Raw genomic sequence first — 25,639 nt, forward strand, 5'->3', positions numbered from 1 at the left:
AAATAAAATTGCCTTGCCTTGCTTTACAATTCACTTGCAATGAGTTCTAAGTTTACACTTACAGTACACAATTCAACATGTTCGAAACTCAATAGGAAGAACATTCTACTTGTATTTTGTCCAAACAAAAGCGGTTCCAAGAAGTTGCTCCTAAGAAAAAACAGGTCGCTGAGTGACATAATTAATGTAACCACTAGATGGCAGTAAATCAAATTAAGTGTGTTATATTGTCGTCGAAGAAGAAAATTAACCAATCATATTGCAGTGTTTCTTCGGCGTATCCGGTGTGAAATGTTGACACACAGTAGTATAGAATGTTTATTTATTTATATTTGTAACGTTTTAGTTTAATGTTTTTTTTAAAAAATGACGCGCACGTCAACCAAACTGGTCCCGTAGCTGTTTGTCTAGCTAGGTTAAAAAATAATTCGGGGTCTGTCACACGTGTGACCAACACAACGCACTTTGCTGGTGACCATGTCAGGGTCGTTGCTCAAAAACTGTCGATGTCGCCTTACCTACAAGAATGCGGCAAACCTCGGGGGCTATGTTTTCCCCGCTTTCGTCAGAAAAGTGCGGATTAAACGGCACCTGGTCCCGAAGCTTGTCAGAAGCTGCTCTACCATGGCTGGCGGCGAGGTGCGGGTCAGGTTTGCCCCAAGCCCGACGGGTAAGGACAATTAATATTAGCCTGGGGTACAAGCTGCAACATGTGAGAAAAAGTCGTCCTAGAAGAGAGGAACAAATCCATGTTTTGTTCCACTTGCACTTGCCGTAGGTGCCCCAGTGCTTTAGTGATTAAGGGTTTTAATGTCATGCTCCTACAGGTTTCCTGCACCTAGGAGGCCTCCGCACTGCCCTCTACAATTATATTTTCGCCAAGAAGTACGGAGGCTCTTTCATCCTGCGATTGGAGGACACTGATCAAAGCAGGCTGGTACCAGGAGCTGCAGAAGCCATAGAGGACATACTTGAGTGGGCAGGTAGGACATACTGATTCACAGTCATTGAAATTAAATAATAAACACGAATTTGACCCTACAGGTATACCTCCAGATGAGAGTCCAGGCCGAGGTGGGCCTGTGGGTCCGTACCTGCAGTCAAAGAGGCTGGATCTCTATAGAGAGACGGCATCACAGCTTGTTGAAAGTGGTCATGCCTACCACTGTTTTTGCAGCTCCCAGAGACTGGAGCTACTCAAAAAGGAATCTCTGAGGACAGGACAAACTCCAAGGTAGCCAGATCACACTTGGACGAATCTGATTTAGACCTTCATCTCATCTTAATTCCTTTTCAGGTATGACAACCGGTGTCGACACCTTCGGGCCGAGCAGGTCCAGGAGAAGCTGGCCCAGGGAGCGCCTCACGTAATCAGGTTTCGACTCAAGGAAGGAGTGGAGGCCTTTCAGGATCTCATCTTTGGGTGGAATCGTCATGAGGTGGCCCAGGTTAGATTACTTCCATTTCTGGTTTTATGGCTGTTATCACATGTATCACCTGTTCTATATTGGCTTCACAATAAAACCAAAAGCCAAAGAAAAAGCACATCAAGCATGATTGTCAAACCTTTTGTATGTATTTTGAGGTATGCAATTTGTTTTTAAAGCTAGCTCTCTTTCCTCGATCCTCCCCTCCAGGTAGAGGGTGACCCTGTGGTCATAAAAGCAGATGGTTTCCCTACCTATCACCTGGCCAACATAGTGGACGACCACCACATGAGGATCAGTCACGTCCTGCGGGGCTCTGAGTGGCTCATATCCACCTCCAAGCACATCCTCATGTACCGTGCTCTCGGATGGCAACCGCCCTCCTTCGGACACCTGCCTCTCCTGACCAATAAGGATGGAAGCAAACTGTCAAAGAGGCAGGGGGACATATTCATCCAGAAATTCAAGAGAGACGGCATCCTGCCAGAGGCTCTGTTGGATATCGCCACCAACTGTGGCTCAGGATTCAGCAGTGAGTAAGGAATGCATGGAGTAATGGTTGCTTATATTGCATTTTAAGTGGCATCTGGTAACACTTTGTTGTGCTCTCGGTAGCAAATCGAATGGGACGGACATTAGACGAGCTGATCTTGGAGTTTAACCCCTCGAAAATCACAACGCACTCTGCTCTGCTTGACCTTGACAAACTTCTTGAGTTCAACAAGTGAGTCGGAGTCACTGTCTTTTTTTATATCCTTATTAGTACTGTTGTCAAATCCACTTTAATACACCAATTAATTTATTTTGAACCTTAAGGTTTGATGATGCTACAGTGTATACTATATGCCAGCCTTTCTGACAGCGTCTTGATTCTGTAACAGCTCTGTTGAATTTTTCCTGAGCACCTGAAACTCTGACTAGCGCTTTCACTTCCTGTGTGGTCTTAGTAATGAACAATGGCAACTGAAGCAACATCCAAATTGTTGTTGGAACTTGAACTAAACCATGTGGAACATTAGTCACTTTATTATTTTTTTTGTTCGCATGAATATCGACATTGGCTTAAGCTGGTACTTTTTAGTCGTAAGAATGCAGTGGGCCGGGACTTGATGAGTTGGTTGTCCACATAAGCAGGTTTCACTGTATAAATGTTTAACACCTTTCGCTCTTCCACCTTCTGCATAAGGATCCCCCACAGGTGCTTAATTGAGTTCAGGTCTGAAACAAACTTGGTCACTTCTTCATGTTCTTCATTTTTCTCAGTAAGGCACTTTCCATATGGCCCACTTTCCAAAAGGAAGGGACCATGTTCTGCTTGACAATGTCACTAAATGTTGGAATTCAAATTTCCCTCAATGAACTGCAGCTGCCTCAGTGCCAGCAGCGCTCGTGCAAACACAAGACACAATTATTTGCTGCCTCAATTCATGTCATGTAATTTTCAGTGCATACTGAAAATGATTACTCAAAGGTATATCCATTTTAGTTTCTATAGCATTTCCCCTTGAGAAGATATACTGTAAGAAAAATGGCTGCTGAAATGTGAGGGGTGTTCTCTACATGTACACCTTTTAAAGCAGTAGTTCATACTGGACTTAATATTTCAAATTGCCCCCCCCCTCCCCCCACAGAATCCACCTTCAGCATCGTATTGAAGATGAGCAGCAGTGCAATTTTCTGATAAAGGAACTGCAGGGACAAATCCAGAAGGCTTATGCGGCCGAGCTGCAGGATGAAGACATACTGCATGAAGATTATATCAGGCGGATTCTGCACTTACGTAAGGTAGCTTTACGCAGTCAGAATAACTGTCATTTCTGCCACGATTGTATGTTTAAAATTATACAGAAGTGGTCGAATCAGAGTAGGCCTATCACGATAATTAATAAATCAATTAACCGCACAATAAAGAAAAACTAACACGATAATTTTGCTGGCTTCTGCATTCATATTGGATTGAAACAATTCTCGTCCCCTGCAGGGTCACATATCCTCACTGGGGGAGCTTGTGAGTCCTGATTACTCATACCTGTGGGTGCGCCCTTCCCTCTCCAGCAAGCAGGCAGCAGTGCTTTCCACGGAGGCCGGACACATTGCCTCACTGGCACTCAAGTATGCCACTTTAATTAAATACCCCTGCAAGCCCACCTGAGAGGAATATAGCTGTATTTTATATGTGCTTTATAGATTAATACAAGAACATGGAGAGGCCCCAGCTGTGGATGAGCTCAGCAGAGATTTAAAGATGCTGGCCAAGCAAACGAAAGCCACCAAGTACAGAGAAGTGATGAAGCTCTTACGGCTGACACTCAGCGGATTGCAGGTTAGCACATTTTACATGACGGTTTGCTTGAGTGGAGGTGGTTTTGTGGCATGTCTCAAATCGTACATTTTTATGATGACAGTAAAATGAGTCATTCACAAGAGTGGCAATATAGAAAGAGGAAGTGTTTTTTTTGTTTTTCTCATCCTTTGCTATGCTTGCAGCAAGGCCCCAGTGTTGCAGAGATGATGGTGGCTTTGGGGCCTGCAGAAACCAGCCATCGATTCCAGAAGCTTCTGTTGCTTGCTGAAACCAGTCCAGAGATACCATCTTTCTCAATTTCCCTGAGAGGCTCCCAGAAAATCAGTACAACACCTGGCATTACGGACATCTTATAGATCGTCATGATTAACATTAACCAAGATTGAAAATAACAAAAGCAACCATAAAATGGTGCAAGAAATCAATACTGATGTTAGTAACTATGTATACATAACATAACATTATGTATATACATACATACATAACCCAAAGAAGCGATTGTTTCATGCATTTAGTCCCATTTTTGGCGTTGATATCCAGACTTTCTATTAATTGACATTGTTTGGATCAGATAATAATTTGCATCAATGCAAATGGTCAAATTTGATAAAATATTATTTTCATTTATTAATCCCATCAATGGCGTAAATATAGCTGTCGGATACGAGTTTCAATATTTTGATTGAAACAAATAAGCTGTCTGCAACTTGGAATTATCCATATAAAAAACACAAAGGCATCTGCAATTGTATGTCTGTATTGTATACAGTACTGTACTGCACTGTGTATACTGTATGTCTACAGATTCTATAATGCAGCTACGCAGAATGTGCAAAAAGAAATGGATTGCATGCCATGTGTTCATTCCGAAGCATCCCGACAGACGTTGATACTGCCAATCATACCAGTTAACAGAAGCTCTACAGGTTGGTTATAATCTAAGATAGAAACAACATACAAGCCCAACACTGTAATTACAAAGCCACATTTAGTTGTTATAGATCTATAACGACCAGTAAAATGACACATTGATATTTGTGAACTCTCAATAGACATATCATGGAAAAGGATATTTTATTTATTTATAGGATTTATTTATTTGCACATCATAAACGGTGACTAAGCAGTAAATAATGAATAATTAACCCCCAATTTCTTGATCATTACGTCTATTGACATCCTCAGGACTGTTCAGATTGTAAAAAGCCACAGTCCAGTTGCAATCGATTGAATGCCCATGGGAAGACAATGACCTGGATGAATGAGATGAATGAGAATATTCACCAGTCCAATGATATCTCATTAAGCACGGACACATGTATAATGGACGATGGATGATGGCATGTCAAAGAATCACGGAAAGAATCATGGAAATTGCAACGTTCTGAGCTTAGGTGTAGTTGTCAAACTATTACCAAGGATCAACTAGTGTTGTTTCCGCAGTAATGTTCTGGACCATTTTGAAAGTATTATGGAAATAAAACTGAGATTTTGTGTGTCGGAAGTTAGGTGTTGTGGTCATTTCATCGGGTATAACTCAAAGGTCTTTTGTCCAGGGTGAGGCAGTGGCACTGAACAAGATTTAGTTTGTGGCCCAATTTCAGTCTTAGAAGTTGCTAACTCAACCCTGAAAGGCTGCAAATGGCACAATTTATTGAAAATATAAACCTTGCATCTACATTGGCTCTGATGTGTGGTTGTGGACTGTAACAAGCATAGTGTTTATGCCAGGACTGGAGCTGGCCTTTTGCTTTGGTGCAAGAAAAAGAACGTCACACATAAAACTAAGTATTGTATATGTATGCATAATAGTATTAGTGTGGAATTGAGTACAGCATATTGTTCTTGTGTAGCCAGAGTGGATTAGTGCAGTGAGTGGATTGATAGGTTAGTGTCATTAGTTTACTCAGGAAGTGTGACAAGTTAATTGTAAGTTCTGCAAATAAACTTGTTTTGCCTTAATTACACTAAATAGCCCACAATTATGGTTACTTGTGTAATGAGAAGTAGAATTTTGTTCAAGGAACATTACTTGTGTAGTTATAGTTCACAAGTAGAGTAACTACAAGGAGTATGACTAGTGAATGCAGCGTGAGTGTCACATGTCACGTCAGGCAAGAGTCAGTTTGACAACTTCTCTGACACGCTCACGTCAACAACCCCGGACATATAGCAGAAGAAGCAATGGCGACCGATGACAGCCAAGCAACCTTGGAGTCATGGCTGAGTGAGTAAGGCTGTAGCATATCAGAAAAGTTGTCCTTTTCTTTTGAACTTTGTATTTCAGTTCTGACGCAACGTCAGTGAACGCATCTCCAAATGACTTGGATCTGCTGCGTTGTTTTCGCATTACTTTCACGGCTTCCAGAATGACTTTGATGCTTAAATTGTGATATATTTGGATTTGTTTTGTGCCTACAACAAAAATATTTGTCTAAACCTGACACGGGAACAGGAAGTTGGTTTGGTTGTCAAACCAGTGGCGCTCGCGAAAGAAAAAAACATTCGCGATTGTATTGAGTCAATAATTCAAAAGGAGATACCAAATGAATACCATTTGGGTACACAAATGTGTAGTATTTCTACGTTAAATGGTTATTTGCGACAAAAGACGGAAACATACATACAACTACGTGTACGTTTCCCGCTGTATGTGTTCCATTACAATATCTGCAATGTTAGCATGTAGTGTTTGTAATATACTGCACAGTATGTCTTTTGTCCAGTTTGGTTAATTGTATTAATTCATGTGTGTGCTTACTTTTAACGTATATGTTAATATTTGTAAACAGACTAGACAAGTATGTTTATTTCCAAGAATATGCTTGAATCAAAATACATGTACCGCCTTTCAGAGTATGGTTTTGGCATAACAACATTGCCAATGCACGTACATATCCCACATATTTTAGGTATATTTCATAAACATCACAAATTGTAGTGGGCTTTCTGTCATTGTAGAATTACAACATCTGCAAGTTGAAAAAAAGTGTAAATCTCAGACAGTTGGCTAATGTTTTATCACCTTATTGCTGTGCTTTTTCTGTCTCACTTCCCCTATTTGTTTGTGTAACATTACATCAGTTTCCAACGTAGTTATTGCAACCTTGTTCCTGTGTCCTTCATCCACTTTTTCCCCCCTCATCAAATGTGTCAGATGGTGCCACAGACCCAACAAACCAGGAAGACAGATGGGACAGCATACAGGGGTTCTATCAGCTGGTCAACAAGGAAGCTGATGGGTGAGTACAGAATGAGATAAACTTTACATTCTTTATGTTTACGTGCTTAAAGTCAATTTAGTTTTTCAGTGGAAGCACAATTTTGAACGTTGTTGCCTCACATCCATGTTGTGATATTGCTCAACGTCCTTCCAAGCGTGAAGAGCAGCCTCCTCTATTTCCCCCTTTTTTCTTGTAATCTGTTAATATTATATTTAACTGGATTCCACTCATTTTCTTGCAAGTGCTAGATAGCCTGATTTCAACATGATTAATGTAGATGGTGAATGAATGCTTTATATGTCATAAATTCTTTTATATCTTAGTTTGTGTCAGTCCACAGGTGGCTCTTAGTCTTCTTGCACATAAAATCCAATCTCCTCAAGAAAAAGAAGCTTTGCAAGCTTTGACTGTAAGTAATTCCTCCCTCACCTTGAGTGATGCACAGATAATAAGAATGTTGGCAAATTGCACAAAGAAATACTTCAGCCTCTTGAAGACTCAGGACTTCAAGTCATATAGCGTTAATTATAATTACTATCATACTGAATAGTGATGTATCCTTGGGAGTGACCAGGATGGATAGGATTAGGAACGAGCACATCAGAGGGACATTACATGTTAGAGGCCTTGGAGATAAAGTCAGAGAGGCCAGACCGAGATGGTTGGGACATGTCCAGAGGAGAGATAGTGAATATATTGGTAGAAGGCACTAGAGGAAGGAGGCGTAGAGGAAGACCAAAGAGGAGGTTTTTGGATGTAGTGAAGGAGGACATGAAGGTGGTTGGTGTGAGAGAGACAGATGCAGAAAAAAGGGTTAGATAGAGGAGATTGATTTGCTGTGGCGACCCCTGAAGGGAAAAAGCGAGAGAAGAAGAAGAATATCATAATGAACAAACAAAGTTAATTTGCAAAAACAGATCAGTTTTAGAATTGCAGTTATAAAGGGGCTCTTCATTCACATATTGCATACACACGATAGGCCCACAATGTGTGGGGTTGACTGGGTGGGGGAGGTGTGACTAATATCTGCATCTAACCTTGATCACATGCTGGCCTGAATGAGTGATTTCATTGGATTGCATCTAAATGGAATCCATCCAGAGTCATTGTTGGTGTCACTTGCAGGGTCTTCTGACATCTCATGTGACATCCGACCACACGTCCTTCTGACTTGTCCCTGTTTTTTTTTGCAAAGGGACATTTACAACATTTGCTTGTTACACACGGCTTGTGGACGTACTGTGAGTTGACAACGGTGCACTTTGTTCCTAGGTTCTAGAGGCGTGCATGAACAACTGTGGCAAAAGGTTCCACTGTGAAGCTGCCAAGTTCCGGTTCCTTAATGAGCTCATCAAAGTCTTGACACCAAAGGTAAGAATTAATACCAGTGCTCAGACATCTTTCGAAAATTACACTGCAACACAGTCTGTTGGATTCTGATCGTCTTGTTTGTATTTTGGAACGGTTTCTACAACAGAAAAATTTTAATCTATTCCAGAGTCAAATTGTTGCCATCATAAAAGCTTTATTAATCATCTTAGTAGATGTATAAGAAATGTTTTAAAGAACATTAAAATGAAGTTAAATTAATGTCATAATAAACAACAACAATCAAGGTCTTTGAAATCAAGTGAGGTGGCTGCTTCCTTTTTGGCCATATGTGTCATTAAAAAAAGAGACAAAATGAACAAAAGTCCTTTACATGTTGCATGTTCTCTGTGCAGTACTTTGGTTCGTGGACTGCCCAGAAGGTTAAAGATCGACTGACTGAGGTTCTGTACGGCTGGACACTCTGGCTCAAAGAGGAAAAGAAGATTCAGGAAGTTTACTCCATGCTGAAGAAACAAGGTGCAGAGTTGACACTCACTGTATATACCATTAAGGCTCCAATTCAATTAACTGAGTCTGTTGTCGCTGAGCTTGTGGTTTACAAAATCAAAGAACCGCCTCTAATTAGCGGCGAGTCACTGGCACATGGTCAGCATTCAGCAGCTTTATCTCCCTCTTCATGTGTTTTAACATGTTATTCAGCTATTCAGCGGATGGTGAAAAACTCATGTCATACTTGTCACACTGTTCCACTTGCTGTACTGTTATTTCCAAGTAAAGCGTTTACATTACATTTGTTGCCATTCTTCATGCAATCTGTTTCTTTAGGCATCATAAAGAAAGATCCAAAACTACCAGATACACTCATAATGGCGCCTCCACCACATCGAAGCACAGACTCTGTTTTTGACCAAGAAGACAAGGCAACGGTGTGTGTGTCTGTGTCAGTAAGCATTCCAGAATTACTGCAGTAGACATTGTACTTATTTGTGCTTTTTTCCTTCAGCTATTAGCCAGATTACTAAAAAGTGGACGCCCTGAAGACCTGGAGACTGCCAACAGCCTAATTAAAAGCACAATGAAAGAGGTAAGGCCTCTTATGACAGATGTCATGCAGTGCACACATCATTCGTTTTTTTATGTTTATATACGTATATATCTGTGTGTGTGCGCCTTAGGAGCAGGAGAAGGCTGAAAAAGTGTTGAAGCGGCAATCCACTCTGAAGTCAGTGGAGAGCAGCACCAGGCAGCTCAGAGAGATGTTGGACCAGCATACAGAGACTGGATCGCCATTACAGCCTAGTGATGATTTAAAGGTAGCCACTTTATACACATTACTCCATCCAGTGCAAGACTATATCCTAATTTCTGCATATACAGATTCTATAAAGTTGATAGTGGTTCATTGATCACAAAGTTTGCCATTTAGTCCTGCAATATCCAGATAACAGAATACCAATTTCTGCTACATAAAGTGGAAAATTCTATAATTACCCATAAATACACTACACTTTTCTATTTTAGGCCCTGTATGAGAGCTGTGAGCGACTTAGACCGAAGCTCTTCCGCCTAGCAAGCGACACAATAGACGATGACGACGCGCTGACACAGATCTTGGCTGCCAATGATGATCTCACACTTGCCGTCAATGCCTACAAAGAGCAAGTGGGGAGGCAAGAGTGTAACGGAAAGAGCAAAAATGAAGTAGCAACAGAAAAGAGTGAGGCCACAGAATTCCCCCATTGTGAACTGATATATTTATTATACAGTATTGTTGAGTTATTTACTGAGTGATGTGATTGTAGCTCCTACAAGTCCCAGAGAGATTAAAAGCTACCACCTCATCGACCTCTCGGCTTTCGACTCACCACAGATGGAAAGAAAAGCAGAATCACCTTCCTCCTCTGAGTCTTCCTCACCTGTCTTCTCTCATCTGCAAATCACCTGCAACTCAATAGCTGAGCAGAGGGCTTCGGATTCAGGCAATACTCCAAATTTTCTATATCATTGCAAGATCAAGATCAGTCATATTAGGTCATATTAATGCACTATTTTGTATTTTAACATTAATGGGGTTACTCTTACCCGTCATAGCAAGAACCCTGAAGATTTTGAGTGACACTTAAAGGAAAATCGGATGAGGTCACACCAGCACATTATTTTTGTAAAATAATGGGAATGCTGTTCTATGTCATAGCAAGAACCCGACTGGTTTTTAGTGATATATAATTGAAGGTACATGAAGCATCTTGGGTCATCGTCCTATTAAATGCATTAATCTGTCTTTCAACTTTACCCTTCATGGATTTTTCTTGGATTTGGTTGAATAATATTGTAATGTCCTTTAATTCCAGAGTTAGTTCTTCCTCCTCCAAAATCATATTATGATGACCTGATGCAAGTAAGGCTTTCTCATTGATTTCTTTTGAATTTCTATTCTAGTGAATAACTGTTTTGTTTTTCCAGCTTAATGGAGGAGTTGATGAAAGAAGTGCAGAGCAGACTGTGGAGAGGGGCCCTGTGCTCAGAGCCCGTGGATGTGCGGGGAATTCTTCATCAAATGGAACAAACATATGGTGATCACAGCGAACCAAACCAAAAAAACAGTTTAAACCTTTTATATGTTGTGCGTGTGCGTCAACTGCCACTTTTTTCCCCCTGTCAGGTCACACAATCAACCATTTACAAGCTTGGGATCTTCTTCCAGTCACTGTCAACCACCAGTACGTCAAGAGGACAGCGTTTGTCAACAGCATGTACTTAAGAATGTCTTAGTTCCCATGGAGAACATCAAGTCTAGTACGTCTTCAGTCTGCATGAGTGTGTTCTCGCGCCTTCATCGTCACCAACACTTTATCTTCCCCCTAGGTCAGTTGGAACCCATCACCATATACAACCAAAGCGGTGTCCACGTCTCGCTGCACTTTGCCAGAGACTCGCCACCCGGTCATCCTGGTGTTGCTGTGGTTGTCCTCTCCACTGTAAACACATCCTCGCTGGAGGTGAAAGATTTTTTGTTTCAAGCTGCTGTGCCAAAGGTAAAAACACAGAATACTGCGAGGGGAGGGATGGATCAGTGTCAGCTTTCTGTTTTTGTCCTGCAGACCATGTCAGTGAAACTTCAACCTGCATCAATGTCACACCTGCCTTCCTACAACCCACTTTTGCCCCCGCCTGCTATTGCACAAGTGCTCCTGTTAGCTAATCCACAGACGGTGAGTTTTTTTTTTTTTTTTTTTTTTTTTTTTTTACACACTCAGCCTAGTAATTTTATTGTGGTCCCTAGGAAGAGTATCTGCTCCTGATGCGGTAGATAATGGGAATCCAAAAACACCCCAAAACATTATTCTCACTAGTTATTATGAACACAAAGACCAGTAAAGCCGTTTTGGAAGACCAATGTTTACAATCAAATGTGGCTTAGTCTGTGCTCTATGAGTGCTTTTCTAGTTTGGTAATGCTATTGCTCATAATTACTTACCGTATTGAGTGAGCAGTAAATTTCCTTTTCGGTTTCATGCTTATAATCACACTTTTTCTCTCCTGCCATTTTGTGGCATTTTCAAAGATTCACTTCCATCTTTTATTTTTCTTTCTCTATAGCGTAAAGTGCGCCTGCGCTACAAGCTCACACTGACACACGGACGGCAACAGTTGATGGAGACTGGAGAGATACAAAACTTCCCTGACTGGACCTCTATGATTGGCTGATGAAAAAACACATTGCTATACACATACACACACACTTCAGAACCTAGCCAGGATGCAGAGATTATTAACTGTGGATAATAATAGTTTGGCTTGTCCCTTTTTTGGACTTGTCATTGTTTTAATATTTTTTTATGTCACTATACTGCTGGTCACATCTGCCAGAAAAAAAGTTAATTTTATGCACATGTTACATTTCATATTCACAACATGCCATAAGGAGGAGCTCTATTAAGAGCCACATTATATATGGTTTGGATATTATGTAAACTTGCCCAATGATACTGTATATCTCAAGGCTTGTCTGCTGCCATGGATCTGAATAAATCAAAACCAGAGGAGTGTTACCAATTTAAAATGGTTTAATCTGTTAATACGTTAAACTAATAACTATTTATAGCACTACATACTAATTGTTTAGTAGAAAGTAATTGATTATTTTTAGTGGTCCCAACATTCTCAGTTTATGTTTAATCACTATCACATAGTATGAGGAAAACAAACACTCAAGACAACTCCCCGTAATCAAAGATTATTGATATGTCAACCAGGTTTAAAATAAAAGTCAACAACAAATTATCTTATGTCAACCACTTCCACACTGTTGTATTTTGTTCTATGGACTTAAACCTCACTGGCTGTTAAGTGAATTACACTCGACAACTGAAGGGAAAGCCCTGGAGCAAAAGCAGCCAATTATTCATTTAACCTTCAAGTTACAGTTCACTTTTTATGACGCAGAAAGACAGAAGAAAAGAAAGTCATCTGGATTGATCATATTTATTATGACATCTTAAGATTAAAATACATGTTTGCTATGTACATATATGTAACAGTGGGTGATAAAGTGCCAAAACCATCTTTTTTTTTATAATTATAATTTTTTTTTTTTTTTTTTACAAAACTTGGATTTGTGGAAGACCGTCACACCTTGAGCCTGGACCCACAATGCATTGCTTGTCTTGTTGCTGCTAGTGGCTCACTTTGGCACAATTTGCCCTGCCGCCCGACCTGTGGGTACAGGGTGTTCACTTGCCTGCAAATTATTATTTGTTTAACACATGTTCTTCTTGACAGTACTGCTCCACTTTACAAGTGTAAAAATAAGACGACAGATTTCACATTTTTTTGCTTTTTGTTTTAGGACAAACAGAACAAGTTTTGTGTGGTCTGGATGTCCCATGTGGCATCTTCCTCATAGAACGACACAGAAGACAATGTGAAGTATAGTTAGTGAGCTCGGGAGAACAGGCACAAACTTATTTGCATGAATGTGTTACTTTGTGACCCTTTGAAAAGGTCAATAAAATAGGTTCAACCCTTTTCGTGCCTCTGCTTGCTGAGGTCCTGACCAAGCATCTGCTCCACTGGAGTCTGAGGTGAGTGCAAATCTCACAAACTCTGACCTTTCACTGTGCATTGTCACATGGTCAGGTGGGTGGAGCATAAGGTTGATAGGCTGACCCTTGCTCGTGCACCGTAACATCTGTATCTTCTTGTTTGACCCTGTTAGGTTTGGATGTCACTAACTCTCTTCTTCCTCCTTTGCATCTCCATCCTTTTCTTCATCTTCTTCCGGCCCTTCTTTCTCCTCATCCTCTGCGTCCACCTCCTCCACTTGCTCCTTAGTCTCTGCTTCCTCTTCTTCCTCTTCAACCTCGTCTACAGTTACCATCTGCTCTCCTACATTGCCATCTTCCTCCTCCACATTCGACTCTGCCTCCTCCTTCCCATTCTCTTCTTCTGGTTCATCCTCATTATTGTCTTCTTGCTCTTCCAAATTCCCTTCTGACTTTTCTTCTTCTTCCACATTCCCTTCTGTTTCACCCTCATTCCCTTCTTCCTGCTCTTCCAAATTCTCTTGTGTCTCTTCTTCCTCCACATTCCCTTCTGTTTCATCCTCATTCCCTTCATCCTGCTCTTCCAAATTCCCTTGTGTTTCATCCTCATTCCCTTCATCCTGCTCTTCCAAATTCCCTTGTGTCTCGTCTTCTTTCTCCACATTCCCTTCTGTTTCATCCTCATTCCCTTCATCCTGCTCTTCCAAATTCCCTTGTGTCTCGTCTTCTTCCTCCACATTCCCTTCTGTTTCATCGTCATTCCCTTCTTCCCGCTCTTCCAATTTCTCTTGTGTCTCATCTTCTTCTTCCACAATCCCTGCTCCGGCATTCTCATTCATCTCTCCGTGCAGGTTTTCACCTCTTTCCTTTCTGTCCTCTGGCACTCCATCTTCAGTTTCCCCTTCATCCTCATCCTCCTGTTCCTTTTCCCCTCCAGCATTGTCTTCACTTACTGCATCTTCTAGCTGCTCCTCTGCAGTTTTTTCATCCCCCTCCCCTTCCTCCTCCTCCTCCTCTCCATCATCACAAACTCCATTCTGCTTGCTGTTGTGGTTCTTCTCATCCTCCCTGTCAGCTTGGCCATCATGGCAGGGGGTTCTCTGGCCGTGGGAGGCCCGCCCACATCCAGTGCTGCTCCTGGTGTGCCCATTGTTGTGATTGTTGTGCTCCAGGTCTTCCAGTGTGAGCTCAAACTGGAAGCGGTCGTGCTGCAGGTGCCTGTCCGGTGGTGGGGATGGAGACTGAGGCATGGTGTTGAGGTACCACTCCCGGTTCTCCTCCAATGTGTCCAGAAGCTCCTGGGCGTCCGGATGCACCAGATCGGCCCACGTCTCCCACAACGGGTGGACAATATAGTCAATGAAACCCACCTAAAAGGAAGAATAATGACGTAAATGTAAATACGGAATATCACAAAGGTGAGTACACACCTCACATTTCAGCAACCATTTTTGTCAAGTATATCTTCTCAATGGACATTCATCTAGAAATTACATTTGGGTATACTTATAGTAGTCAGTGCAGTACAGATGACCTAGTCACTAAAAATGACTCAACAGTCAAGGATGGTGGTCTGGGGCTGCATGAATGCTGTTGAAATTAGGGAGTTGTGGTTCATTGAGGGAGACATGAATTGCATGGATCAAAAATAGTGCTCACAACAAATCTGGACTGTGATGTGTATGCTCTTGTGTTGCCACTGCCTGTGTTGTAACCTATTTTAGTAAATATACATTGCTGTACACTGACTACTCCAAAGTATATCCACATTTCATTTCTATAGTATTGTATAATAACATTTTGCTTAATGAAATTATAGAATCACAATGCGGTGACTAAATTGGTTGAATTGCAAAAGAGCAAATCCTTCAATATGACAAAATCCACTGAGCTCTACCTGGCTCTTCTCCACAGAGGCAGTGTGTTTGTCGCACATGGCACTGATCTCCATGCCACGCTCCCTCTCCTTGTCACCCTGGCGAAAAAACTCCTCCATGATCCTCTCTGTCCATTGTCGGTATAGCGGTAAGGTCTTGGTAGGATTGCTCAGGTCGGCGCAGTGCACCATGTTCCTTAGAACCTGCAACACATGCGGTTGTTGGAATTTGAACATTTTTTTAGATTTACAGTAGTTATTGAACTAATGAAGTATTGAGGAACTCATGAGTACAGTAGTTACTGAGCAACTAAGGCACATAAATTCTGGGTAGTTACTGAGGAACTAACTGGTACTGGTTAGGGTCAGGTAGGGTTGTTTCTCATTAAATACTGTAATTTTGTGTACCTTTAATGTAACGCGTTACCAAAAGTCTACTTGATTCATTACAACACTTGTCAAAATGAAGTGTTAGTTAACTAGCAGGTGCAACATAAATACGTGCAATACCTTGTCGCTAGGCAAAATTTTGTCAACTAGCCCCCACACATTAGGAAATCACATATACCCCTTACACACTCAAAAATCACACCTGAAAACAGTAGCAATGTTTGTTTTTTTATTTCCACACATTTTCTCCATCGCTCTGGTGGTGTACAATGCAGAATTGTCACTGCTGAAAACATGTCTGCGTTGATTCTCAGTCGTCCAGGTCATGGTAATCCACAAAGATTTGAGATTCTAAAAGCATCCAAACTTGGCAACCTACCTGAATCCGCTCATTGTAATGATCCAGCAGCAACACACCAGAGCTGGTGACCTTTTTAGTCTCGACCATGGTCTTCAGATCAGCCAACAAGGTCATGTGTTTGGACATGTCTGTTGCCAAAACCTGAAAACAGAAAGAACACACACTTTGTTTCTTTCCGGTCATAAATCCCTGATAACTGCTTGTTTCTCATGTCTGTCACTTAGGATTGTTGCACTAACAATATCGATGACGAGTTTGCGAAGACTCTGCCGCTGCCGCTTGGTGAGGTTCTGGAAGATGTCACAGTTGTCCTGATGGAGGAGCTTGAAGCCCACAGCCAGGTGGTGGTTCTCCAAAACAGACTCGTCATTGTACATAAGGGCCAGCTCGGAGTCTGGACAGAGAGAGAGGCAAGTAAAAGTGGTGGAGGTGCTGCAGATAATGACACTACGACATGACTTTACTAGAGTTAGGTCTGGTTAAATTGTGCACTCACTGGTGTTGATGAGAAACTGATTGGAAACTCCAGGATGGTCGACATCGTGGATGGCTGCAGCGAAAAGGGCGGCGAAGATCTCGAGGTCGGTGAAAACAGCCTGAGGACAAAGGTAATGAGCAGGCCGTCAAAACAAACTACATTACTTTGGCATAGTGCGTGTATGTGACATACATCGAGAGCAGGCGTGGAGAGCAGTACATGTGTAGACTGCGTGACATCTGCAGCATGGAGGCTGTTGTGGTACGCCACGTTGCCATGGTAATGGTCTTCCAGGGTCATCACGTAAGTGACAAAAGTGTCTACAGGGATGCGGAAGGTCTTCAACAGTTCTCGCTCCTGAGAAAGTAAATAAAAATAGAGATCCACAAATAGTCCAAAACTGGTACATACAGTAAAATCATGAAGTACCTGGAAGATGGCATACATGATGCAGCTAAGAGGTCTGTTGTTGGACAATTCGGCAACTTGGAATATGTTGAAGCTCCACTTGTCCAAATCTTCCAACTCCTGCTTTAGAACACACACACATACATCAATACACAATATGAAGTTTTCAAAAAAAAAAACAAAGCAGGATAGTTGTACTCTGCAGGTGTACTTGCAATTATAAGCACTGAGTTTTACATCAAGTAGCTCTCCTTGATTACTTTTCTCCCTTCTCAAATGGACAATGACTGAATGTTCTGAACAAACGGGTGTCGAGACCTTGGCAAGCTCATCCTCGTGATCTGTGTTCACTCCGAAGCGAGGCATGGAGGCGCTGGACAGGCTGGAGCTGTGGGACAGCTTCCTCACACCACTGATATGACTCATTGGTTTGTCTTTCAGTGTCGGAGATGGGATCTCCACTTCGTTCTGCTTGTCTACAGATTGACACAAACACAATCTGTATTGTACTGCATTGTGCTTGTACCACAAATTGTGCTTGTTTTGTAATCCTATGTGGCAGGACTCACCCAGGAAGGTACTGGAGATGTACTCTGACACCTGATTGCCTGAACGACTCATCTCAGACAGGTGGGAAAGCTCTCTGTTCAATATCCTCTTGAACTGTAAGACATAGTAGAATTGCTCAAAAATGTCCTTTCTTATAACAGGGAGATAAACCATGGCTTGGCTCCTACCTTGTTGGATGCCATCTCGCTGACCGAGCGGTGCGTCTGGATCGTTTCCAGCTGGTCCAAACACCAGTCCAGTTCTTCCAGCGTGTCCAAGGCGAGCTGCTGGTACTGCTGGTCCGAGAGCGTGGCCCTGGGACTGACACACATGCCACTCAGTGGTGACCTCCTGAGTTCACAGGGAAAAAAGGCTAGTGAACTTTTTGGCAAATAATCTTCATGATAAGCAACAATTTTCTTTAAATAATATTTTACCAACGTAAAGGAAGATAGGAAATAAAATGTCATAAAATAATAATATGTAGTAATTTAGAATGTCAATACAAAACAATACAAAATAAAATATTGGGCATGAAATAATATACTCACTTTACTGTGGGAGTGGAGACATTGGCGAGGATGGTGAAGTTGCTTCGCACTGATCGCAGACTGGCCAGAACCTAATTCATCATCACACAGGATCAGTTTCAAGTCATGTTTTTGTGTTTTTACACACACTATAACTACAGTTCCACCACGCAGTTTAGTTCCATGATCCAAAGTTGTGAGCGGTACCAAAATAGCTCATTCATACGAAGGATGAAATGATTCCTCAAATAATTTGAGTACTTCTATTACAAAAAATGATCGAAGAATTTTCTCTACCTCGAAAAATCATCACATGTGCTTGAGAGAAGTGACGAGAGAAGGATTTTTAAAAAGACAGAAAATGTGGGACTATTTCAGCCTAAACAGCAAGTTGAACACTGAAGTTTATCCATTGTAATGCAGAACTTGCATACCACAACAGCACATCTTCTATGTTGCGGCGTCTCTAAAGACACCCAGAATGGAGCGGAAGACCCGAGACCAGGTAAAATTAACGTACAGCAAATTGATGAGATTAACGTTAATGTACCTTACTAACAACATCATAGCCATGTGCAGAAACTTCCTGTCCATGTTCACTTACACCGTCCTGCATCTTGTCATTTCATTGGTTGAGCAGCAGTTTCTCTTAATTATGACTACTTTTGTTTACTTTGTATATTGTCAAGTGAAATGTTGTGTTTTCTCCTGCGTCTCCATAGAATCAGTACATTTCAGTGAAACACTGGATTATTAAACTATTCGATAGCTGCAGCCACAGCACTTTGGCATACTCAGCAGTGGTACCTAGAGGATGGAGCTAGATTGGGTTAAAGGAAAGAACATTTAGTGGCTCTTCCCACATTCGGTGTCACCAGGGGCGTCACTAGGTTCTGAGGACTGGGGGCTAAGCCTTCTGGAGATGCACAGGATATGAATGAATGTAGTAGACATTTAAAAAACAAAAACAAATAACAAAAAAGAACCGGGATATAACTTTCCTACTTTATACAGATTTAGTAGGGATACTCAATTGTTTTAGGCCACCATTAAATTTACACAAGTACACACAATCTACACTGTAAAACCGCTTCTCAAGCTCCGCAACCATTCTGTCCAGTGGACAGTAATCAATTATATAATAATAATTATTATATTAATAATTAGCCTATTATTATTATTATCATTATATTCTTCTGATTATTACTACTACTACTAGTAGTAGTAGACTAGTATTAGTCTGCTTATTGGCTTGCTTATTAGCCTGCTTTTGCCCTAATATATGAAATTTGAGATTTTTTTTGTAAAAATAAAAAAATAAAAATCTAATTATTTAGGGGGGCTTAAGAACATTTTCCTAATGACGTCACTGGGTGTCACACAGCTATAATATTATGTTATGTAATGCCTAACTAAAAACTGCTTGGTGGACAAGTGTTTAATGTGAAAAGAGCAGTGGGGCCGTCCTGACCTGAGCAAAAGGAGTAACGATGAAGTCCTCTGCTGTGTGCCTTTAAAAGAAGAGAAAAGACATGATAACCATGGGCAACCTTTGGCCGCATTGTGTACACTTTGGGTGGGTGGGTGGGTGTGTGTGCGTTCTCCTTCTTCCCTCACCCTTCGCTGGCCAGAGATGAGTTCCGCGAAACCGTCTTGGGCGACATATCGTAGTCTGAGTCCGACCGGTAGAGGAAGGACTCCCTCCTCTGGCTTTGAGGGAAGGACGTATGCAGGGTGAGGCCCGGACTCTGCAAGCCCAGTGGCGTGTGAGCGGGGGATACGCCATTTTCTCCTTCATAGCTGCAAAGTGACAAGACGTCATAGAGATTAAATCAAGGAAAGTGTACACAAAAGACGTCTGGGGGGACCACGAAGTGGGTGGCAAACCTGTCGGCGTCGGCTTGCGTGATGGAGATGCGCGGCGGGATGCGGAGGGGGAGCGTAGTGGGACGCGACACATTGCCAATGACCTCTGGTGAGCGAGTGCGGTCGCGAGGGCGGAGCCAGCAGGGAACCTGTAGATGGCGATGGACATCAGTCACTTGGCAGCGCCGACTGCGACCCTAATTGTAGCTTTCTAATTATGTTTAATTACCATAAGTGCTCCAATTAATGCCTCTATTCAATTAACCGCTGAGTCCCCTATAGTGCCAGGTGTGTGCTCGACAAATGCAAATAACTGCCGGGGTCTCTAATTAGTGCTAGGTCAAAAAACATCAACAGCTGTGACTGTCAGCAACCCACGATGTAGTTTTTAGTAAATCCACAAGATGGCAGTAGTTGCATTTAAAGTATCATGAGTGGTCAGCATTAGTGATTCTGGCTCTTTTTGGAGAGTCATTTATATTGGCTTGGCACCTCCGATTTTTCCATGCACCCATCCATTTTCTATGCTGCTTATCCTCCCTAGCGTCACGGGTATGCTGGAGCCTATCCCAGCTGTCTTCGGGCGAGAGGCAGGATACTGTAATTGTAATAAATTGTAATTAGGGATATCAGCATAAAAAGGCGATATCGGTTGATAGCAGTATCATCATGAAAACCATTCATTCATTCATTTTCTACCGCTTATCCTCACGAGGGTCGCGGGGGTGCTGGAGTCTATCCCAGCTGTCTTCGGGGCAAGAGGCGAGGTCCACCCTGGACTGGTCACCAGCCAATCACAGGGCACATATAGACAAACAACCATTCACACTCACATTCATACCTATGGACAATTTGGAGTGGCCAATTAACCTAGCATGTTTTTGGAATGTGGGAGGAAACCGGAGTACCCGGAGAAAATATGCAAACGCCACAGAGAGTTGCCTAAGCAGAGAATCGAACCCAGGTCTTCCCGACTTCCAGACTTCCAACTCTACATGCTAACAACTTGTGCACCATGTGGCGTCCTCAGATTTTATTTAATTTTTTTCAAATTTATGATCAAATTACTACTGTAGAAAATGTTTACTATCTAAATTGATTGATTTAAATCCTCAATAAACTACTACAAAAAAATAGATTATTACAATATATTATAAAATACAAAAACACAGACTTAATAGATACGGTCAAAGCTTTGCATGTAAATGTCTAGCTATTTCGAATGAAACAACAACATCAACAAAACACACCACAACACAAATTAAAATGAACAAAACAAAAAGCAGCAACCAGTTAACAGTTGTGTCTTTACTGAAGATTACTGATGTTTTGAGGGGCTGATCTTGTTGCTCATGGTTTTGAGTTGATTATTGGTTATTAACATTTGAAAACTTTAAAAATGTGTTATATGTAATGAGTAATCCCCCCCCCCGCCATCTAATCCAACTCATCATCAAGTGGTGATCAGTTGACAGCTTATCCCTTCTCTTCACCCGTGTGTCCAGAACATGCGGACACAGGTCTGATGATATGACTACAAAGTTGATCATAGACCTGCAGGGTGTCCTGGTGCCAAGTACACTTATGGACATCCCTAAGTTCCAACATGGTGGATGTGATGGACAAACTGTGGTTCACACAGAAGTACAATAACATCACAGCACACGCCCCTCTAGTTCTTCCCCACATCATTGCCCACATGGGCGTTGGAAGTCTCCCAGTAGAACAACGGAGTCACCCCTACTTGGAGACCCTACTAGGGCATATAGCCCCAGACAACATCACTCGGGCACTCAAACCCCTACGCCTCGATAAGGTGGTGATTCATGGAGGTGATTCATGATTTAAATGAGAATACGGTTCTATTGTCTTCCACAGTATGCTGCCAATTAAAGGTACCAAATATGGTTCTTTGCCTGCCATTGAAAAGCTTTGCAACTGAATGATGAAATAACCTTCAGAGTATAGCGTCCCAATCCCATGAGTGCATTTAAATATTGGCAAGCATCCATACCGTTCCAGTGTTTAGCCAAAATATAAATACTGTATATATGAATTGCAGTAAATTAGCTTAAACATGCTTTATAGTATGTGCATCATAAACATCCACATGCTTTTCTAGGCTTGTGTGCCTGTCCTGTGTTGGCTCATTACCTGTAGACTGGATGACAGTCTCCTGCTCCTCCCCCTGCGTAGCTCCGCCCCCAACGTGGCCCCAGACGTGTAAGATCGGCTGTAGCGTGGCGACTCTGCCTTCTCCCCTGCAACCGTTATGTCTGTGTCATCGCCCTGAGAGACCATAAGGAGAAAGAGAGGCTCTTTGTGATCTTTGTGATGGAATTGTACATCCATGCCTGTGTATCCTATTTGTCCTGTGGAACAAAAGCATAATTATAAAAAATGCATGTATGTATGTATGTGTGTGTGTGTGTGTGTGTGTGTACACGTGTGTGTGTGTGTGTCTCTGGGATAAGGCCTCTACAGACGGAGTTCTTGGATCTGCACTGCAGTACCGTAGCGACAAAACACTGGGGGAACAGTACCAGTTGCTAGGCAACAGTGCCTTGTTGCTCCCATGCTGCGCTTCAAGTTGTCATACAGACCAGATGTGGAAAGATGATGCTCACACACACACATATGTACAGTATGTGCCATGTACACTATATTTAAAATAATATACTGTGTTTGTGTGTATGTATGTATATATATATATATATATATATATATATATATATACACTCAGACATTTACACGTTTACACTCCTACAGAAATGCACTTGGTATGATCAATAAAAGGCTGTTTGAATAATGCATGGTATCATGTCCTTCATCGAGGATGAAAGCATTGCAAGGAAACGTCCTCCTCTAAGTGGATTCATGTGCACAGACCTTGAGGACAAGAACAAAGGAAGGCAGGGATGTGTGAAAGTCACAAAGTATGTGTGCGTATATGTCATGGCCCTTCAACAAAACCCAAACGTGACACTCCTTACCTCTTCTCCTGTCACCGACAGCACGCTACGACTCTTCTTCATCCTGATTGGCTCGTTCTGGGCCCCAGGGCGGAGCGTTCCAGAACCCAGGCAGCAGAGCAGGTGGAGAGCCAGGACCGGAGAGGTCAAAAGTCACTGCAAGGTCAAACCTGGGAAGGAGGGATCAAGGTGCGGGGGCCGGATGGGGTCAGACCGAGTCACTCCCGGCGTGCATTGAGGCTGACTCAACCAACACCTCAGTGTTCAAAGTAGACCCCACCCACAATTCATTTACAGTAGGTGCCCCTCTGGGCCGTCTTATTTGGTGTTGTTTTGATTGCTTATTTTCCAGGCAAGCCACAGACGAGAGAGACGAAGAACTCACTCCATTTTGAAACAAACAAACAGATCCCGGGGAAAAGATCCAAGTGCATGTGTTCCTGCTTGGGCCAGGTGAGCCAACAGCACATCTCTGTCAGGGCCCATGACAACAGTGCCGGGAGATTCTCGGTAAAAACATATTCCCAAGTCCTCTAATCCAACACGGAATCGTCTTTGCATATTTCCAACCTTGTATATGTGTTCCTATACCAATGTAGAAATCCAGAAGCATCATCTGTGGTCATCCTTTCAGGATTCAGGATGCATCACTGGGAAATCATCCTGAAATTCCTTCAGTGGCTCTTCTTCTCGCTCCTGTGGGGAAACAGTAACAAGGTGAAACACTCTATAGTTTCAAGCTTTTGAAACTAAGGTATGATGTTCTTCTATTTCTTGCAATTTATTGTTTTATTCCTGTTTTATTATAGCATAGGGATCACAGCAGACCCGAGTTCAATTCCACCCTCGGCCATCTCTGTGTGGAGTTTGCATGTTCTCCACGTGCATGCGTGGGTTCTCTCCGGGTACTCCGGTTTCCTCCCACATTCCAAAAACAGCGACTCCAAATTGTCTATAGGTATGAATATGAGTGTGAATGGTTGTTTGTCTATATGTGCCCTGTGATTGGCTGGCGATATATAGCTGGGATAGCTGGGATAGGCTCCAGCACCCCTCGCGAACCTCGTGAAAATGAATGAATGAATAAATGGTTTTCATGATGGGGAAAATCTGATACCGATATCAACCAATATCGCCTTTTTATGCTGATATCCTTAGTTACAACGATAAAGTCATAATATGACAACAATATTACGGATAAAGATGAAACATTACAAAAGTATATTAGTAAAGTCTTGACAATAAAGCTTTACTATTGCAAAAGAATGAATGTTTTAATAATGAAGTTGAAGTGTAAAGTTATAATTTTACTGTAACATTATTGTCTTAATTTTAACTTTTAATTTTAACTTAATTTTATTGTTACTGTAACTTTATTGTGATAATATTGCATCCTTATTTTCAATACTTACTGTGGGGCCCTAATTAACATTCATCTTTACTGTGTTATAATAAATATATTGAGAACTTTACAGCAATTCACCCATAATTGAAGTCCTTTTTTTTATCTTTCAACAAGAGCAGTTGGAATTAGTCTGTACACAATCAAACAATTTGCTATTAATTTCCCCTTTGAGAGCCCTTCACTGTGCTTCATACCATGCATGAGGCTGACACACACACACACACACCCCACATGAGCCTAAATCAGCCAAAATGACAAGACATGACTAAAACGCCACTAACGCGGACATAAACATTGTTGTCATTGCGGTGGCCTTGCTGGAGTGTGAGCTAATTCTCAGCACATACTGCAACACCAAAATCTCCCTCATGTTATATAATTACTTGGAGCCGTCCGAGATGACCCAATTCCATTTTTACATTGGGAGACACTCGGCATGTTGTATTGTTTTCTGATCAGCTGGCAATCACACACACACACACAAACACACACATGCATACAGGGTCAAACAGTCTGCTTTCACACACACATAAAGGGTGAGGATAAAAAATGAACACATGCATGGTGACACAGTGACATACATGAGCAGACAATGTGGAGGTAGCCACCAGAAAGCACCTCAGTGTGAAGATGCAGTGGATAAAAAAAAAAAAAACACGAGTGATGCTCGAGTGCGTAAGAGGGACGCCTCAAAACACACACACACACACACACACATACACACAAGCGAATAGACGACACACATCAGGCTGCAGCATTTTCTGTCCAACAACAACACGCTCACCTTGATGGCATCCAGATGAAGGCGGCGGGCCGGGCCTCCTCGTCCTCTTCCTCCCCCTCCTCCTCCTCCTCCTGCTGCTTGCTGGCCGTGGTCGCTCCCTGCAGACGAACCGTGCATGTGTCACAAACACTCTGCGTCTTCATGAAGACCAGCTTCCCGCCCTCCCTATCTCTCTCCTCACTCTCTCTCATCCACCTCCTCCACCCTCCCCCCACTCACCCATCACCCTCCTCAGTGGTTCCAACCAACCAAGAAGCCTACCTCCTCCTCCTGTCAAATAATAATCTCCACCTCAGTACCATCCCTACACTTTTTTAATTGGAAGTGCCCTTTCCTTTCACGCTAATCTCTCCCTGAGATAGGACCATTGAAGGACATATGTAGGAATTCAAGAAAAATAGGAATTGGCTCATTCCTTTTCTGGGAAAATCTGATGCAAATGTGATCATTTGTGCATATTACCTTTTGTGTAATATATGTATATGATACAGTAGTATCATTCAATAATTTATTTGAGGCACGGTGGACGAGTGGTTAGCGCGCAGACCTCACACCTAGGAGACCAGGGTTCAATTCCACTCTCAGCCATCTCTGTGTGGAGTTTGCATGTTCTCCCCGTGCATGTGTGGGTTTTCTCCGGGTACTCCGGTTTCCTCCCACATTCCAAAAACATGCTAGGTTAATTGG

The 25,639-nt window shown here is 42.1% G+C and overlaps 2 protein-coding genes across 6 annotated transcripts; one reads left to right on the plus strand and one right to left on the minus strand.

The window, feature by feature from the left end:
- The first annotated feature begins 276 nt into the window (after positions 1–276).
- On the plus strand, positions 277–13,898 carry ears2 (glutamyl-tRNA synthetase 2, mitochondrial). 4 transcript variants are annotated; one of them, XM_058090684.2, is made up of 25 exons: positions 281–670; positions 828–983; positions 1,045–1,234; positions 1,298–1,448; positions 1,638–1,959; positions 2,043–2,151; positions 3,059–3,212; positions 3,409–3,539; positions 3,615–3,750; positions 3,915–4,056; positions 6,890–6,974; positions 7,290–7,365; positions 8,229–8,327; positions 8,681–8,804; positions 9,114–9,214; positions 9,292–9,372; positions 9,464–9,601; positions 9,810–10,005; positions 10,091–10,267; positions 10,640–10,686; positions 10,752–10,861; positions 10,951–11,084; positions 11,154–11,323; positions 11,390–11,500; positions 11,889–13,898. In XM_058090684.2, the coding sequence occupies exons 1-25, from the start codon at positions 478–480 to the stop codon at positions 11,994–11,996; spliced, it is 3,441 nt and encodes a 1,146-aa protein (XP_057946667.2). In that variant the 5' UTR covers positions 281–477; the 3' UTR covers positions 11,997–13,898. The 4 variants fall into 4 exon arrangements, 1 of the variants encoding a protein (XP_057946667.2); XR_009132392.2 differs by lacking the exons at positions 9,114–9,214; positions 9,292–9,372; positions 9,464–9,601; ... (6 more) ...; positions 11,390–11,500; positions 11,889–13,898 and having other exon boundaries at positions 277–670; positions 7,297–7,365; positions 8,681–8,729; XR_009132394.2 differs by lacking the exons at positions 7,290–7,365; positions 9,114–9,214; positions 9,292–9,372; ... (7 more) ...; positions 11,390–11,500; positions 11,889–13,898 and having other exon boundaries at positions 277–670; positions 8,681–8,729.
- Positions 12,758–25,112, minus strand: LOC131140364 (3',5'-cyclic-AMP phosphodiesterase 4C-like). Of its 2 annotated transcripts, XM_058090720.2 has the most exons (17): positions 24,953–25,112; positions 22,785–23,459; positions 21,946–22,080; positions 19,813–19,940; positions 19,543–19,725; positions 19,397–19,436; positions 17,947–18,017; positions 17,584–17,746; positions 17,416–17,509; positions 17,165–17,322; positions 16,868–16,966; positions 16,631–16,795; positions 16,457–16,556; positions 16,200–16,354; positions 15,979–16,101; positions 15,231–15,413; positions 12,758–14,703 (listed from the first exon to the last, which is right to left on the minus strand). In XM_058090720.2, exons 2-17 carry the CDS (start codon positions 22,824–22,826, stop codon positions 13,519–13,521), a joined length of 3,024 nt encoding a protein of 1,007 aa, XP_057946703.2. In that variant the 5' UTR covers positions 22,827–23,459; positions 24,953–25,112; the 3' UTR covers positions 12,758–13,518. The 2 variants fall into 2 exon arrangements, with proteins under 2 accessions (XP_057946703.2, XP_078649462.1); XM_078793336.1 differs by having other exon boundaries at positions 17,165–17,509.
- Positions 25,113–25,639: the final 527 nt, after the last annotated feature.

This window comes from Doryrhamphus excisus, linkage group LG9 (assembly GCF_037039965.1).
Source record: "Doryrhamphus excisus strain RoL-2023G ecotype Guam linkage group LG9, RoL_Dexc_Guam_v1.1, whole genome shotgun sequence".
In the NCBI taxonomy this organism is placed as follows: domain Eukaryota; kingdom Metazoa; phylum Chordata; class Actinopteri; order Syngnathiformes; family Syngnathidae; genus Doryrhamphus; species Doryrhamphus excisus.